Source organism: Pyrus communis, chromosome 10 (genome assembly GCF_041283825.1).
Source record: "Pyrus communis isolate YQ-2024b chromosome 10, ASM4128382v1, whole genome shotgun sequence".
Lineage (NCBI taxonomy): Eukaryota > Viridiplantae > Streptophyta > Magnoliopsida > Rosales > Rosaceae > Pyrus > Pyrus communis.
Window position 1 is genome coordinate 29,254,242 of NC_142574.1, and position 19,304 is coordinate 29,273,545.

The 19,304-nt window shown below is 35.8% G+C and overlaps 2 protein-coding genes and 1 pseudogene across 2 annotated transcripts; 1 reads left to right on the forward strand and 2 right to left on the reverse strand.

Moving 5' to 3' along the window:
• Window positions 1-710: 710 nt before the first annotated feature.
• LOC137727235 (precursor of CEP14 pseudogene) lies at window positions 711-1,350 on the reverse strand (annotated as a pseudogene).
• A 9,778-nt stretch (window positions 1,351-11,128) lies between these two features.
• Window positions 11,129-11,908, reverse strand: LOC148693851 (uncharacterized). The gene is made up of 2 exons (XM_088678593.1): window positions 11,491-11,908; window positions 11,129-11,348 (listed from the first exon to the last, which is right to left on the reverse strand). Exons 1-2 carry the CDS (start codon window positions 11,809-11,811, stop codon window positions 11,331-11,333), a joined length of 339 nt encoding a protein of 112 aa, XP_088534719.1. The 5' UTR covers window positions 11,812-11,908; the 3' UTR covers window positions 11,129-11,330.
• A 2,165-nt stretch (window positions 11,909-14,073) lies between these two features.
• Window positions 14,074-17,861, forward strand: LOC137729479 (ras-related protein RIC2). Its single transcript, XM_068468440.2, has 2 exons — window positions 14,074-14,568; window positions 17,105-17,861. The coding sequence occupies exons 1-2, from the start codon at window positions 14,348-14,350 to the stop codon at window positions 17,535-17,537; spliced, it is 654 nt and encodes a 217-aa protein (XP_068324541.2). The 5' UTR covers window positions 14,074-14,347; the 3' UTR covers window positions 17,538-17,861.
• The last annotated feature ends 1,443 nt before the right edge of the window (window positions 17,862-19,304 follow it).

The following is a 19,304-nucleotide window of genomic DNA, read 5'->3' on the forward strand; positions in this document are numbered from 1 at the left end:
CATCTATGAGATTCGAACCTAAAACCTCTCACTTCTAAGTGAAGAGAAATATCATCAGATCGTAGTACTGAGTGATATTCCCACCCAATTAATATAAAAGAAAATCTCTCTTTTAGGAACTTTGCTTTTTGGGTGATGATCTATTTGTAGAACTTTAGCAAAGGCCAAAATGTTCCAAATGGTCAGCACTTTTTGCTACTTAGATGAACAATTGACGTTAGAAGCTCCATCACCCACTTAAGAAAAAAAAATTATAGCTTATGGAATCATCAAGAATTTGGAGAGCTCTTAATTAGGAGATGCCAAATTTAACCAAATGCAAGCGAAGGTTCTGAAATGCTCAGTCCTCACTCAAGAATGGACAATAATCCTTTTTCCTCTCTTACCTTTTACTTTTATATTATTCTTATATTTTCTCTTTAAAATTTGCAGAATTATTTTCTAGATAAGGATTCTCTTCGGATCCCTCTAAATCCATAAAATTCATCAATCCGGATCCTTGAAATTTAATTTAACGACTAAAAATAGGGATCCCCTCTACGCGTTTAATAACTTTAACCGTTCGATCAAATTTCAAGTCCGGATTGATGAATTTGGTGGCTCCGGATCCCTTTCCCTATTTTTCAAAGTTGAGAGGACATAACATTAAACAAAAAGAAAAAAGGGCAACCACATATAATAAAGAATATGAACAATGGTACAATAAGGTCTTGTAAAACAGTAAAAGCACCGTCTTTATAATATATAAAGGGATGCAGATTATAAAAATGAATCCCAACAAATTACTGTCTATACATTTCTCTTCAACTCTTTAAATTCTATACCTAACCACTCCACTATAAAAATTTAAAATTAAAAAAATTCCAAAACTGTAGTGAATATAGAGATCTAACAGTCAATGAAAAAAAATACGAATAGTTATTGCGAATATATAACTGATACTAATCAATGGCCGACGCCGGGGCTTGGAACAGACTGCGCCAGAATCCGATTTGGTTCGCCGCTAAGATGGCGTGCGATGAGCTTTTCGTTGACGACGACGGCGTGACCCTTCTTGCTTGGGGTAGAAGCAGGCACGTTGCCCTTCGGAAGGGCACTTAGAAACAGAGAAGCCTCTTTCTTCTTGTACTCGGCATCGTGCTTCTTTACATCCAAGAGCTTTCTGCTTTCTAGAGTTGACACAAATGAGGCCATTACCACTAAGAAAATGAGTGCGAAAGCGCTCAGACGAGGCATAGCAGTGAAGGATGGAGAGAGAGAGAGAGAGAGAGAGAGAGAGAGAGAGAGAGAGAGATTTGGGATTGTGGGTTTTGTGTAGGTTGGAGAAATGCTGATGGGGGCTTGGTTTCATTGGGTTAGGCCGTGTATATATTTATAGCAGAGGGTAAGTGAGAAAGTTCGTGTACCGCGTGGCGGCGAGAGAGAGAGAAAGTGGAGCTTGGGGATCAAGGTAGCACTGTCCACAAGGAGGTGGCCAAGTCAAGATCAAGTTGGAAGAGAGAGTCAGGTTGGTCAGAGGAAATTGTGTCAACATGTCATTTCATGCTATGTTGGAGACGGAAAGGATTCCTGTCCGGATCCTTTCTTCCTAATTCATCAAATTAGAAAATTCATGTCGTTGAAATTTAATCAAACGGTTGCAAATATGAGTTCATTTTAAAAATTATAATAAATTCAATCGTTGAATCAATTTTCAAATACACGGATCTTCTGATTTGATGGATTAAGAGGAAGGAATTCGAAGATGTTTCCTTTCCAGGGGAGACTACAGAGAATGTGAGAGGAGGCCGCGTGCAGGAATTGGAGGCTTGGTTTGGTGGGTGTGAGCTAAAAGCCGCCGGCCATGTTTCCTTCCTTATCTTGGTAATTTTCACTTCATGAAAACACATGCACCGTCAAATACCAACCCCTTTCCTCCCATTTAATGCACCTCGGCCTGGCTCAATTATAATCAGCTGTCACTCGCGGCTCCCTGTAAATTTATAATTTATAAGAGTAATTTTTCCAAGATATCTTATTTTCGCATTCTCATCTTTTTCGTTTTGTACATTTTTCTAATTTAAATTTTAAATTAAATAAATTAAAAATTAACGAATTAAGATAAAGGACAGAAGCGCATAAAAAATGTGTGGGAAATTCAGTTGTTAATAAATAGAGGTAGAATATGTAAAGATTTGAAAAGTATATATAGAATTTAAACTATTAAAATATCAAATAAATGCTCTTCGATGATAAGTTTCTTATTTTATAAAAGCAATACACACACACACACCTTTGTTAGCACCAAGCCTCATTGATGTACGTATTCATTTCTTATTAATGAATATCGTATGTTAAAAAAAAAAAAAAAAGGTTCATTAAGTACTTATACAATCTTTTGATTATGCTCGTGATGAATTCAATTGAAAGTGAATTAAGGCGTTCAAGTTGCAAGGATAATTAACTCATTCTTTTATGTTGGTCTTATAATAATCTGCTCTTGTGCTTAACACTTAAAGGCAACTTTCTTTCACACCTAAATTCATTGGCTCTTCCTCTTCATAACTCAACCCAATTTTAATTAAAGGCTAAACTTTTTCAATAGAGCCTAATATATTCCCAAAACATCTTCTTTCATTTCCTTGAAATTTAAAGCTTTTTCCTTAGAAAAAAACAACAACCATGACTGTCATAGTGAAGGCCAATCCTTGTTGGTGTGACACAGCACCTCCTTCTTAGGTGCACAATAACATGCCTCTAATTTAAAGGCATTGCAAGGAAGTTCCTACTTGAGGAGAATTACACTTTTAGCTGAGGTCTGAATACAATCTACTGAACCAAAATCTATACCATTTATTTATTTAGGTATTAACAGAAAGAAAAATATCAAAGTGAAGGTTGTGAAAAGCATGGGACTTGACATTCTCCCGGCTTGACCTGCAGCCAAGCCATTTGTTTTATGAGGGCTGAAGCTTTGGGACTTGGGAGAGATTTTTCAACGATACATCACGTGTCGTTATATAAATGATGAAATATATGTTTGAAAAAGTTAATAATATAAAAAATAAAAATTTTCACAATTTATATAAAAACATGTGATATATCATCCGTATTCCCATCACGACTAAAAATTTCTCAGGACATGGGGAGGTGGGATATCGGGGATAGGTGGGCAAAGTCAAAGCCGTGAAGCTCAAGAGTAAGATCCAAGTGGTCCCTGATCATAACGCAACAAAAATATAAAAGTGACAAGGTTTTTCCCTTTTACGTGGAACTTTGATTGAAGGATATCTTAGAGAAGAAAAACGGGAACCATTTTTTAATTCAAAAGTCTCACACTTGTAAATCACGTTACGATGCAAGTTTATAATTGGGTAAATTATATTTTCATATCTCAGATTTGGAATCTATTTCAATTCCTTACAACATATTCAAAACATTTCACTTTCATACCTTAAGTACTATTTTATTTTAAAATAATACCTCCATTACATTTTCCATCCATTGATACGTTAAATGCTGATGTAGCTGCTACATATATGTCACGTGGCTGCCAAATGTCTGCCACGTGACAAAAAAATAATTTTATCATTATTTTTTTTTAAAACATGAATTAACAAAAAAAAAAAAAAAAACTTGAAAACGCAGAAACCCACCCTACCCCCGCAACCCCTCTTTTCCCTCCCAAGCATCCCAACCACCTTCCTCTCCTCCACTCTCTTCATCTCCCCTCCCATCCAAAAACCCAAAACTTGAATTTTCTCACCTAAAAAATAAATAAATAAATAAAATTGAAACACACAGCGACCCACAGTCTGCAAGAAGAAGAAGAAGAGGGAGATATTTGGCATATATGTGGCAGTCACGTCAGCATTTAACGGATCAACGGATAGAAAATGTAACAGATGTATTATTTTGAAATAAAATAGTACTTAAGGTACGAAAGTGAAATGTTTTGAAGATGTTGTAAAGAATTGAAATAGATCCCAAACTTGAGGTATGAAAATGTAATTTACCCTTTATAATTTTATTGAGCTTTTTACTCTTACTTTTGAAAAGCAACTAATTTCTTCGATTAATTAAGGTCTGAACCTCTCTAATAAGAATTCAAGACGATCATATTTCGAAGAAGAGACAACTTTCCGCACGTAGATGATAATTCCGTAAAAGAAGAAGTTGAGTATACCATAGCTGACCGCACCATGGGCTAGCCCGTACACCCAAAGCAAAGCTGCTGAGAATATGCATTATTATTCTTGAATATTTTGGCCATGCATGCATGCTGAAACAGAAAGTTGCAAAATATTTACTGAGAGTTTTCGATGCTCTGGGAAGGTAGAGCAAACTGACGTGTGCACACAGGAAACAGAGAGACTCCAGGATAAAATTACCAAATAGTAAAACGATCATAAGATCATTGAAAATAGTAATACCACGCGTTTAATTTAATTTAAAGGGTTGCATTTGGCAATAAACAATATACCGTTCAAAATATATGGTAGCTTTTTCTTCAATTGTCAAATATATACAGCTCAAAGATCAGTTTTCAAAATTTTAAGGTTATTTTCTCACAGCCAGTACAACTTGGACTCACCACATGTACAATTCCCCTTTGAACAGCTGTGACTCGAAATGCCACGTTTTAGTTGTACGTTTTGTACTCTGAAGTCCCTAGTCATTTTATTGACGGATCTATGGACCTGACAAACATGAGAAATAGTATAACAATTTGTCATAGGAATGTGATATTCACACATCCTATTTTACTTCTCACACACCTTTTAAATTTTTGACCGTCGGATCAGATGAATTGAAAAAGATCAACGGACATAAATTATCAAGGGTGCGTGAGAAGTAAAATGGTATGTGTGGATAACACATCCCTTTGTCATATATCATTTATCAAATGGTATTTGCAATTTTTGCTCTCTCTCAATTTCTTTTATGAAGGAAATTTAATTGGTCTCATGCAAATGGAATATTATTAAATGGCATTCATATCTTATGAGCCACACCATTCTACTAGCTAGACCAAATCATAGAAGTGTTCCCATTAATTAATAAATGTCACGAAGAAAATGCTTATTTAAATATGTAAAGATAAGGATTTCGGCAAAAAAAAAAAAAAGGTGAAAATAAGGGTACACACAGACACACATATATTATTTTCTTTTCATGTGCTGAGACTTTATGATGTATGGTGAAAAGAAGGGTACACACACATACACATATATATATATATATATATTATTTTCTTTTCATGTGCTGAAACTTTATGATGTATGGTCAGACAATAAACTTTTTTGGCGATGGAAGCAGATAAATCTTGTCTAATGAAGATACCTGAGCAGCTGACATGGGTAAATTATTTAAGGGTTGTTTTGTTGACATTGTGCCCTACATGGACTTTTTATCTTCCTTGGGCGGCTGCGCCATTCAATGCCGACAATGCAGGAAATTTAGCACCATATCTCTTGCATTTTTGGCTTATGTTTTTCTGCGTATCGTATGCGGTATCATGCGGATTTGTTTTATGCATAGTAATGGTAGTTACCATTAAGTCAAAATATTGACATGGTTTTTTCTGTTATGGGCTTGCATGCTCAAATTGGCCATGGGAGGCCTCCATATGATTCTGATTTTAATTTATTTTATGATATTCTTATGGGGTTTTTTTCCATTCGATGTCGATACATATTTTTGAGATTAGAGTTTAGGCAATTGATCTTATTGTGTACCAGGAACAGTGAATGGATGTGGAATTGTACTACTACAAATAGTATCACATCCTTGATCATGAAATATCAATTGCTTGTTAAATCCTGTGAATGTGTACTGAGTGAAAGTATTCATGTATTAAACCTATTTGGAGAGGTAATTATTTATTATTAAACCTATTTGGAGAGGTAATTATTTATTATTAAATCCAAATTATGATAATATTTACTTGCGAAACCCAAATTTGCTATAATTTTTGTTTATTGAGAATCATGCATGCCATAAAAAATAATTGCTCCATATGTATGTGTCGAAATTAGGTGATGATACTTGGCATATGTTTATATTTTCAATCTGTTTAAATAAAAATATATAAAACTAAAACCCATGAAACTTAACAAAGGAAAAGGGTCCTACAAAAACCAAATAAACGGTTCATGGGATATGATATACAAATTAATTAGGAGCAAAATGAAGTAGACCCATAAGGGTTTGTCACAAGAAAATGTATAATATCTTTGAATATCCTTCTCTTGAGAGTTGAAGTTTGGATGAATATATTTTAATTAAACTGATGATCCATCTAATGGTGTATAATTTGAGAGTTGTTTGCACTTTCGATCTATACAAAAAAAAAAAAAAAAAAAAAAACGCAACTTGAGGCTGAATTATGCAAGAGGTCAATTACCCATGCAAATGCAACATGTTCAACGCTAAGCTTGTACTGTCTTCTTCAGTGATTCTCTTTGTTCAGGATTTGAGGAACCGCCGGACCTCATTACTGGTTTTCTTCTTAAAGAGTGTACCGAATAGTTTAGCTACTGTTTTAATCTTTTGCTGCATTGCTTCCGTGTATTGACTTGTTCTTCAAAGCAATGAAATTCTCTACCGTTTCAATTTAAAAAAAAAAATAGATGGAGAATATAATAGACAAATGCTACAAGGTCAAACAAAGAAAAATTATTAAGAAATAACATAGTTATTACTCTTCTATGATCTTAACACGTCTACTAAATATAATGCTAAAGAATTTTCACGATTCTGTTTAGTCCTGTAGCCTCCTGGTCTTAACTAATTAAGTCAAACTTTGTTAATAATGTTACACTAATAAGAGTCTAAATTGCAAAAGACTGTAGTCCACGTCTCGCACATATCATTGACCTTTGGCTGCTAACAAAAGATAGGACATTGCGATGGAATTATTAGATTCTTTACTCTTTGAATTATTATTTGTGTATTATATTAAACATAAACAATTTGATTAGGTGGTTATGGTTGCATAATAACACGACAAACTTGATAGCTACCCCAAGGCATATATGTTATAATAATATTCCATGGCATCTGCATTCTGCAGCAGTCCCACGCAACCGCGTGCCAGCAACAACTGCTAACAAAATTATTTTCTAACTATGAGATTTATGCCAAAATCTAAAGAGATAATTAACTAAATCCAAAAGATTTGATTCTAAACAAATAAGTTCAAATATTTGTACATTAATCTCACCTCCAACCGTGGTTACAACAGTGGCAATGCCGACCTACGCGTAGTTGGTGGTTGGTGGAAGAAGTTGGACGCACTCTAAAATCACTCCATGGATACTCTTCAATCCTTCCTGAGTCCTCCACCAAGATAACAAATGGGAATTTTTGTAGTTTCGTTTTGAATTTTAGCATTAAAAACTCGTTCACGCAGAAAACCGAGGCTATACATTCAATCATGGAAATTGATTCTCTTAAAAAATTAAATATGTTTTAGAAAATTTTGTATCCCTTTCACTGAATTGCAACTTCATTAGTTTGAGTCTTTGAAACTCTCTTCAAAGTGAGCTTATCAAAAAGCTCATTTTTGACTAATCACTTTTGAATCAAGACATCTAATTGATCTCATTCCAGATTTTGTAGATATTTGATTACTAATTTTAAAGTGAGACCACATATGGTTTGGTTTTTATGAGTAAGGAAGCATGAATGGGAAGTAAAAAATTGTAATACAATATATATGCTTACGCACATTATATTGTGTGATAACCGGGCTTTGGACACTGGGTCACTGATTTGAAGTGGGCTGGCTTTACATGGCAACACTCAAGGGATTCAGACTGGCACAAACAATAGTTTGCTAATAAGGTTATGTTTTTCTCAGACTCAGTGTGGTTCACTGTGGTTAGAGAATAATGTGCAACTGATTAAGTCTATTCGAACTTGCATTAGTAAGGTGCATTGTTAAACAAGAAATCAAGTTTTATGTGGTAAAACATAAGGCCAATCATAAGGTTTATAGACCTTATTCTATATAAACAGAACAAAAAAAGAATTAATTTTTATATGTTAAAACAAAAGACTAATTATAAAGTTTAGTTTTTTTTTTTTTTAAAGGGTTCTTGACGTCAATGAACTTCCAACCCATGGCCAATGGAATTGTCAAAATCCACTTACCGATGCACTATGTTATTGTAAAACTAGCAAACAATACATATATATTAGTAAAATTTCAGGATAAGTCTGGGCCTAACCTGGCCTCCATGTGGCTCCGCCACTGAGTAATAGTACTTCAAAGAATACTTACCAGAATTGGGTTCTTGGGCAGCAGATAATCGTAGATGGCATCTTCCCCTTCTGAATGTTATGATTTACATTATGTAAACAGGGCTGATTTCAAAAGAGAAGGTTGTTCAAATTTGCGTTGCTGCGTTAGAAAGCCCGTATGCAACCGCAAGACATCCACCCTTAAAGTGCTGTTTCTACACTGTGTTTTACCATTCATCAACTTTTGCAGATTATGGCATAGTTATAATTCCTTTGCAGGTTAAGAGTGTTATACCATTTAGCCAGTCATTTACATGGATCCCGAAAGCCCGCCTCCCGAGAAGGACTACGATGTTTAGTTTAAAACTTTGGAAGATGGAATTACAGGAAAGGAAATCTTGGAACAAGACCCTGTACTGTACCAGTGTATTGCTGCATGTATTCTGTTATCAACCTTAACTCTGTAAGCGAAAAAAATGGAGCTTGATATTCTAACAATTTTGATCTGTAGATATTAAAATAAATTACATCCAGCTATTAAATTCCGTCATATATATTATACATAGATGCACACTAGAATTTTCGTTTTCGATATAGCATTTCCTTGGGACTGCTGCGGCGCCCATTTAATTTTAAGGCCACCTCCTGTCTCTCTCGTTGCAGGTGTACGTAAATACTCATAGCAGCAGATGAAAGGCAGAGGACTCTTTAGGAACATCAAAGCAATCAAAGATTATAGGGTTCTGTTGGAAAAATTTACTTCAAAATTTGCTGTAACTGTGGAATTATAGCCTTGATCACGAGGTCCAAATCTCCTTATAGATCTGGAGGTTTGAACCTTTTTTTCAACATCAGTTTACTTTCTACACATGTGTAGCTTATACAATGTTTTCTAATGATATTCAATGAGATTATAAGTACTTGGAAAAATGGATACTTTTTTAATTCTCTCTTAAAACCCTAATGTCTTGAGTCTCTAGACCATCCTGAATTGAGGAGAACGAGAAGAAGTGAAAATATTGAGTAATTCAGTCAGTTGGTCAAGTCACTCTCACAAAGGGTGGGTTCTTGTATATTGGAAGTAATGCTTATGCATAGTGCGGGCTTATTTCATTGTGAGTGTACCTCAACATCCAGTTGATTAGGCAATATCTAAGTTTTTTTTTTCCAAAGTGAGACCTCGTGTACGATAACTTACCTATAACTGGAAATCTTGAATGCATTGTGGCGGTATCTCAACCAATTAAACATTGTTACGTGGGAAAGTTAAAACACATTGCAATATTTGATTAGTTTGTGATATCGTCACAACCGCGTCAATTAGGTAAGCTATTCACCTCAGGTATGAACGGGGGTGGCCGCATAGTTTGAAAAGCAATCTTTCTCTGTACAATGTAAGCTTTGATGAAGGCTCTTCAGTCTTCCCTTTTAAGTTTCCAGACCTTGTCATGCTAAAAGTAGACATCTCTTTGTGCAACTGGAAAAGTTCAAAGATTATATAAAACAGAGCTTCTGCAGCAAATTTAGATGTCTGTGACTGTCAAGCACTGCCACATGGAAAATAAAGCCTTGGGCGCGGCATCACTGCATGATATAGATGTTGACATGATCTGGAGGATGTTATTCCCTTTGCTATTAAATGCAAAAACTGCAATTTGAGGACCCTACAAGTTCGTCTGAATGAGCTGTGATTTTGGGATATGTTTCATGACCTCACTAATCACACCCTACAAGTTCGTCTGAATGAGCTGTGATTTTGGGATATGTTTCATGACCTCACTAATCACAGCATGGTAGCTAATGTCAAGAAAAACTTACCTACACCGAGATGCATTGTGATTGTATAAAATTCAATTATAAGGTATTATGTATTTTAATTTTTTTACATAGCAGATTTCATTGATTTGGATACGCTCAAATGACATTTCTATTTGACAATGTGATTAATTCCATCACATTGATATTATTGTGACATTGAGGTCCGTTTCATTGATATGTGTTGCTCAGCAGAAAGATCAATGTGTGCAACGAGAAATTGTTTGTAAGATGAGTTTGCTAGGTAGAAATAGTAACCCTTTTTTTTTTTTTGGGGGGGGGGGGGGGGGGGTGGGTGGGGGCCGCTAAAATATATAGTAACCAAATTGCGTCTAATGTTTACCAGTTATAATCAGAATTGTGGCTACTGCCTAGTCTGGCTCCATGGCAACATCATGAAACTGACACATTGGCTAAAGTTTACTATGGGCCATTGATATAGGAAAAACTAAGGGGTCTCGAGGAGACGGAGATAAAACTTGAGAATCATTCAACAAGGGACAATGAATTCGTTTTACATTGATCGTGGATTTGCTCAACACGAACCAGCCTAACCTGACCTCTTCTTAGATTAATTATAATTCACTCAATTGACTAATTTATTAGTACATAAGGATCCCTTTAAATAGGGACATTAGAATACATCATAAGATAAATATTTAATACTAAAGGTTACAGTTTCTAAACATCTAATTAGAAGGGACAAGGATTCTCTTTTTTTTCTTTCCCTCCCCTTTCCTTCCCTTCTATTTGAAGGCTCATGATTTCATCTTTGTACGGAGAGAAAGAAGGAAAAAAATTACCGTGAGAGGAGGGGAGGGAGTGGAGGGGAAAAGAGAGGGGAGATAATCCCCATCCAATCTCTCACTCTCCCAACGTCCGAATCTCCCTTCCGAATACAAATACATGAGCAATAGTTTTTCACTCCTAGTTACATTAACATTTTCATGACATTTTTGCATATCGAATCACTGGCTAATTGAGTACTGCAATTAAACAACTAAGCATATATATGCAAATTACAAAACTTCCCAGTTTTGTAAACGAAATTAAAGACCAAAAACAAAGTAAAAAGAAACTCAGAGAATAAAAAGGGTCGATGCCAAATTATTTCTTTTCTCTAAATACTCTTTTTCCTTTTTTCGGCTGTAAAAAAAAGGAACATTTACATGAAAAAGTAAAAGAGAAGTAAAAATGGGGTTCTCTATTTCTTTTTTCTTGTTTCATTTGAATTGGTTTCTTGACCTGCAAATCTCATAAATGGAGTTCTGATGGCTTCACAATATCCTTCAAAAACACCAGCATCCCTACAAAAAATGGAAAAAAAAAAAAAAAAAAAAGCAGACAAATAAATACATATAAAACCAAGTGTGAAACAATATAAGCGCGATAAAAAAGCAGAGAGGTAAGCCAATCACAAAAACGAAACAAGAAGCTTAAGCAACTCACCCCAAAACAAACTTTATCGTGTCTTGCAGTAGGAGCATCCGTTAGGGTTGAAAGTCTGGCAAGCATTTCTCGTTCAGTGAAGATTTTACCTTGAGAGCTCAGGAACACGGTACGCCGGACCGGAGGAGACCACAGTCCGCTCTGCTCGTAATCAAAGTCGAACTCCGCGGCATCAAAGAACTTCTGAAGAAGTCGATCAGAAGTGGATTTTGGGACCAACTGCACAGTTGGAGAAGTGGGAGGAGGACAAGTGTCAGGCAACCCAGGTGAAGAATAAGAAGAAGAAGGGGAAGAGAGCTCAGACTCAGTCCCAGAAGACATTTGGACGATTGGAATCGGGAATAATGGAGCTGAAAAGATAAGGGAAAGCAAAACCTGACAAAACTAATGTGTGTGTATAAAGGGGATGTCAGAGGTGTGATAAGGACTTGTATGGCTGTATGCAATCATAGGGGGACGTCGTGGCTGCTATATAGCTGCTATATATAATACATGATTCTTTATGTGTTTCAAAATCTGGTAGCGCACTCTTTGTTTTTCAAGCTAAAAAGTCTCTGGAACTTTGAAAAGGTTCACTTTGGAGAGATGCTAGACTAGAGGAGTCACGTATTAAACGAGGTCTATAAAAATTGATTCTATAGTTGATATCACAAGGTGTTTATACATATAGGGTTCGTTTGGAAATAATTATGTATGAAGCTGTTGTAGAACATATGGCGGGGGTAGAGTAGATCGAACAATAGCTTGACAGATGTCAAACATCAAAGTATTCATAGTTTACATATTCGTTTTGGAGTTTCGATGGGAACCCATACATAATATACTGTTTTAGAAAGAACTGTGTGATCACAAGTCAAATAATTTTGAGCTTTCTCATATTTTTTTCGTTGATTGTCACGTTGCGTTAGAAACGCTGCTACTCCTAAACTCTTTTAAGTCAAATAGTGTTAAAAGTGTTTTTGACTATAAAAAACATTCTTAGGTATTGTAGAGCATATTCAAACATGCCTATTAATACCACATCAACAACCTCAATTTAAATCCGTGCAAATGGACATGGTGGCACACATAAATCATTTGTGGGTCTACTTCATGGAACGCCCAACTAATTTCTCAACGCTTGTATAATTCATGGTTGGTGTGAAAGGTTTGTCTTGTTGGTGAGAAAAGATCCTAAATTATATTGTTGGTGCAATATTAACCACATTGTCTCGACTTTTAGGGTTTTGAAAGACAGAAGAATGTAATTTGGTCATATCTAGATTGCGATAATGCCTAGAATACTTTTACCGTACATTAGTTACACCAATGTGCTTTTACTATGCATCTCATGTCAAATTTCTCTCTCACAAGTTAGATCAAGATCAGTTCACAATGTTATAAAATAAATAGCTGTATTTATCAAATATAACAAAAAACTAACCCTTAATTTTAAAAATGTCACTTTTTATAAAATCTTTCAAATATATCCAAAAGTCCACCTAAATAGACACAAATATCCTCAAATTTAACAAGAAAATAAATTAAGGGCTTTTTAGCCAAAATGATCCGTAACATTAACATAACTCCTTAATCTGATCTTTAATAATTAATGATAATCAATAGTAGTGTTCTTGAATTTTTCTATCGTGAATCATTTTAGTCTTTCTTTGAATTTGTCCATCGTGATCATTTTAATTTTTTCGTGAAAATCTGTCAATTGCTCTGTTAGTGTGATGAAGTGGCACCACATGGGTCTCACAAATACAATCATATAACGACATGTGGATTAACTTTAAAAACTATTTTTATATTTAAAACTAAAAAATGATATTAGTAAGAAAAAAGGCGTTGAAGGCATGATTAAAATTCTGCTGCTCCCACTTGCAGTAACCGCGACAACGCTCAATGTTGGTGATGAGGGGGTCCAAGGGGATAGGGTTGTGGTGGTGGAGTTTAGAAGCAAAGGTAAAGTTGGACTGAAGCTTGAGGCGACAATAGCTAAAAAGCCTTTAATTTATTTAATTGTTAAAGTTGAGGGTATTTGTGTCTATTCAAGTGAAATTTTATATATATTTGAACGTTTTTATAAAAAAATGATATTTTTGAAATTAAAAGTTAATTTTTAACTTATATTTGATAAATACTCATAAAATAGATTAATTTCATTTATTGGATAATAACGTTGACCAATTAGAATCTTAACCAACACAAAGAAAAACGTTTAGAAATTAAACAAAAAAAAAAAAAAAATTGCCCAGTAGGGGATCCATTTTAAATAAAATAAATACATTCATAATATCTCACTCCACGCCAATCTGCTACATTCCATCCTGCATTCTTGCTGCACTAGATTATTATCATTCATTAAGATTTCATGACCCCACCTTTTCATAACCTTATTTCTAATCAGCTTTTGAAAGCCCAATTATCTCCAAAGATCAGAAGAAATTAGAAGGTACAAAATGATGTTCTATTATCATTGAAGATGAATTTAAACTATATCATCAATACGTTAATGTTAAAAAGACTATTTATTAAAAATAAAATAAAAAATATCTGAACATCCCAAAATATAAAAAACACCCTCAAGCTAGACTTCTCAACCGTAACCCGAATTGATCGAGCAAGGACATAAACGTCATTTCAAGTTCCACATTCTCTTTGCAGACAGCAGTCTTGCACCGGTCTGACACGCCTCTGAAAAGCCGAAAGATCGAAGAAAGCAAAGGAAGCAAGATACACCGAAACAAACAAAAAAACGAAGATCTCAGAGAGCGAAAGCAAATCAACGGGAGAGATCTGAAGAACAAGATCGCCACCTCCTTCTTAGAAGCGAAAGAAACGTCAAACTTTTTTCTTCGGGGTCTCAGTAGTAATGGCTGGGTACAGAGCTGAGGACGACTACGACTACCTTTTCAAGGTGGTGCTGATCGGCGACTCCGGCGTTGGCAAGTCCAACTTGCTGTCGAGGTTCACCAGGAACGAGTTCAGCCTCGAGTCTAAGTCCACCATCGGAGTCGAGTTCGCCACCCGCAGCTTGGATGTCGACGGCAAGGTCATCAAGGCCCAGATTTGGGACACTGCTGGCCAAGAAAGGTTGGTTGGCTTTCTTGCTTCTCTTTTCTGTGATCTGGGTTTTTCTTATTTTCTGGAGTTTCTGTGTGGGGTTGAAGCTTTCGGTTGGTGATTATAAGATATGAAATGGGTCTGGGTTTCTTGGGGTTTTGGTGATGAAAATTTTAAGCTTTTGTGCAATTTGGTTGGTGCCTGGATTTGGTGGTTTAATTGGGTTTGTTGTGGTAGATCTGAAAATGCTTGAGTCAAGTCAAAGAATATATGCTCAGAATTTGGGTTTCTTTTTGTTTTCGTAGCAATCTAAGTTATAACAGAGCAAGCATTGACTCATTGTGCATTGTGCAAATGAAATTTCTGCATTAACATTTTATTGTTGTTGTGCATATTCTGCCTTTCTTCTGCAATTCATATTAACTTTTATATATGACTTATGAGTTAGAAATGAAATGAATGTGCAAGCTGTGTTTATAGATCTCTGTAGTTTATGCTTTCTGGTTGGTGTGAAAAGGGTAATTGGAAATTCGTGGTTGCTTGTTGCTATGTGTAACGTCAATAATCCATCAGATAGAATGCTTAAGTAGTTGATTGGCATTACTATTAGAAAAAAAAGGTACTTAATCTCAGTGGGATGCTGCTGATTGTACAGTGATGAAATTCTAGTTGTTAGATACCATTACTTAGTGAAGCTTTGTTAATGGCCTGTTTGGGCTTGAAAATATGTGGTACTAGTCAAACCAACCTTATCAGTTTCAAAGTCAATCTGGAGATTCCAGGTACTGTGTTGGTAGATATTGGTGGAGATCGTTCATTAAATCCGCTTTCAAGTTTTCATCTGGGCCTTAAATTCAATATGGTGTCTCCCCCCTGAGTATTCTTATAGTTTATGGATGAAGCTACTGTCTTTCGTTAGAATAAGGGCAAATTGTTTAACCTTAGTAGGAAATGATCGTTTTATCTGCGCTACTGTAGAATTATCAAGGAAATTGTATTTCTTATTGCTGATCCATGTACATACTGAGATTGAGAAATTCAACTGCTTTTTTCAAAGTGCAGAGTTTGAACTTTGACATGGTTTCAATAGAAATTGGTGAGTTAAATGTGACATTTAGGTAATTCAATTAAGTTAAGTTTTAATATTATGCTTTCTTGAATGATTTACTGGTGGGAAGTGCTCATGAAATGCAAGTGTGCGATATTTTTTTCTGTATAGTTGAGCATGAAATGCATGTGATTTACCTATGATTCAAAATGTGTCTTTATATTCTAATGACTTTCTATGAGCAAGATAGCAACTTTTTGCATTTGGAGAAGTAAAGCCTTTCTAATTTATTACCATTTAAACAAGTACTACCTTCGGAAATCCAAATTCACCATTGTCATCTGTGTTTCAACTTGATTCACATGCCTTTTCACTTTGAACAGGGTATTCTGCATAACTGTTTATTGTGCCACTGGCATGCTTTCTCTTCTATTAACGGTTCAGATTCAAATTTGTGCATATTTAATAATGGATAATAGTTTGAGCACCAAAGAAAAAGCTGATGAGGATTATCTACTTCCCTTTATTGTTTTGGCGAAGTTGTATGAGCTGGGAGACATGTCGATTAGCCTGGAATTCAAATCCCATTATGTTTTCTAGAATGAGAGGGGTGCGGTGTACACCAAAACAAAACTTCTGAAGTATATGTTTAGTGCTTCATGTTATGTCAATATAGTTGTCCTGGACTAACCCTTCTCTTGTAAAATACAGTAAAAATGAAGCCATCCTCTTAGCAACACTGAGGTTTTTGATTAACACCAATTAAAAGGATTGATTGAACTATTTTCTTTGAATCCCATGTTCGATGTTGACACAGGAGTAAGGGTAGACTAAATAGTCCAACCTACCCTCCATGTCCAACTACAATTAAACTTTTTAAACCATTGAGGATTTGTGATAACAACTCTCCTCACTATGTTATTCGACATGCACAAATTTTCTTCTCAAACATATTGCAAAGCCACCATACGACTTCAGGTCCATATCTGACACTAAGATACCCCAATCCACCCACCTCAACCCACCCCGTCAATAACAACATTTGTTGTCTGTGTACTGAAACCGAAGGTACCATTGTGTATAGAAAAATGGTGATTTTTTGGCTCTATAAAGATGGGTTATGTATGGTTGTATCATAATCTTATTAAATACTCGATGTATAATTTGAGAGCATTTCTTTTTTGTGATGATGTCGACACTTGTTCTGGACCACCTACATGTACTGTAATGTGGAACTTCAATATGCTTTCTTTTGATAGTTTATTTATACTTTGTTTCTTTCTAGCAATGCTGTATATGGGATTTTGAATATGCTATTGGTAGTTTGATGTCCTAATTGTGTTGGGGTTTCATGTTGTTATTGTTATAATCACTACTAATTGTGTTAGTATTATATTGTTATCGTTGTAATCATTGTTTAGTATTGTTAAATTGCTATAGTTTGGGACTTGATGTTAAAAGTTCTATTTTTTTGATTCCTTTCATAATCAGGCATGTGTTTACCTTTTGTATTTGTAGGTACCGGGCAATAACAAGTGCTTACTATCGAGGGGCTGTGGGTGCACTGCTTGTGTATGATGTCACTCGGAATTCAACATTTGAAAGTGTGGAAAGGTGGTTAAAGGAGTTAAGAGACCACACTGATCCCAACATTGTCGTCATGCTTGTCGGTAACAAATCAGATCTTCGTCATCTTGTGGCAGTCTCAACTGAGGATGGAAAATCCTTTGCCGAGAGGGAGTCTCTCTACTTCATGGAAACTTCTGCACTCGAAGCGACCAACGTGGACAACGCATTTTCTGAAGTCCTCACCCAGATCTTTCGCGTCGTGAGCAGGAAGGCCATGGAGTCTGGCAATGAAGGAGCTGCTTCGGCTGTTCCTCAAGGGGAGAAAATCGATGTCAGTAAAGATGTTTCAGCTGTGAAGAAAGGTGGGTGTTGCTCAACCTAGAGTCCGAATCTGCACCGGATGTAGCTGGTTTGTGTTGCCACATCTGTTTTTCCCGATACTGGGGTTGTGTAAAAAAAATTCTTGGAAATTCTGCCGGCATTAGGAGATAGGCAGGCGGGGTTGTTCAGTGTTTACTTCCATTGTCATTATCATTAATTACCCTAAGACAGATATGTTTAGCTGATCAAGAGGAGCTTGTTTAGTAACAAGATATTACATGTTCTTACTTTTCATAGGTGTTGAATGGGGGGTTTATTTTCACCCGAATTTTTTCGGTATTCCGAGGTTATTCTTGAGACGAATTAATTGAAATTGTTTATTCAACTTCTCTCTCTAATCTGTCGTATATTCGCATATGTTTCATGCGCAGTGACGGATGTACATTGGGACTAAGGTGGTCCAGAACCACCGGGAGTTCAAAAATACACATGTTAAGGTCTTTTGAGGACCGTTCAAATGTTTGGTTTGGGTTTTTTTATGCCCACCAAGTGTTTTTGTAATATATGTTAGACATATTTCGCTAGCATTTAGAACGTTGTGCTGAGAGTAAATTCTCTCGATAGCACTCAACAGATTGCTTCGGCATTTGCCGACATCTGATGAAATATACGCAATATAGTTCGAGTGACGACTACAAATCCATGGTGTTAGACAAGATGCCTCAATGAGTAAACAAATTAGTTTTTCTTTTTGCGTAATTCACGCTCTGTTTCTACTAAAAAATTAAATCTTTATACACTGAAACCCAATTTTCGAATCTAAATTCCCCACTGACTGGCTGTAGTTCCCTCTCGAGACAGGCTGTCGTGCAGGTCGATTCCTAGAAAACAAAGCAGTTGGTGAAGGTGGTGCATCATGCATGCAAACAATAAGGCATGTCGTTTTGGAATATCCTTCTTGCCAAATTTAAAAAGTTTAGTTTGGACGTCCTTTTTCAATTATCTGATCTGTCCGTAATCATTGGAGAAAGGATATCATTGCCAATATGAATTAAACAATTTCAAACACTTTCCTTGTCCACAGGCAACGCCGGAGTTCCAGTAACCTAGGCTGCTATCCACAAATTAGCCTGCGACAACAGCACAAGTTGCACAACATGTTCTATTATTCATTGAGGAGAGCTAAGGAAACTGCAAGCCGTTAGATCTGTGTGGACCCCACAGTGAAAGCGCGAGAAGATGTTACAATACCGAGTATCTCAAGCTAATCACACATTATTACGTGGGATAGTTAAAACACATGTAATGCGTGATTTGAAATCTTCGATATAGATAAGTTTTTCTGGCGATGACTTGCATGTGCAGTTGTCTCTTAAGCAACTTGTATCTATTGTGGTACTGCTAAATTTGATCACACATGCAAATCAAAATGAATGTGATTCATATAGAGTTATCCTTCTAGACTTTCGGGTTTGGAGAGGCCTCTCACAAATGTAAAAAAGCAATGCAACAATGCTGCAAACACGCTCACGAATCTATCTCCAAGCCATCATCTGGTCATCGTCTCAGCTGGTACTTAATTTGCTACTCTAGATTTTTAGTCCGATTTTGATGTTTGTTTGCTTGATGACGATGATGTTGAATTTATGAATATGGGAATAATCAAAACCTTCTTTGTCATCACTTATTCACAATTATTGGAAATCAGAGGGATAACTCTAGTTTTTTCTATGTGAAAAAAAGTCAGGTAAGCTCGGGACCATTATGGTCTCTTCATGGCTCTGCCCCTGACAACAAGGAAGTTATGGTCACTTATCATTCAATTTTA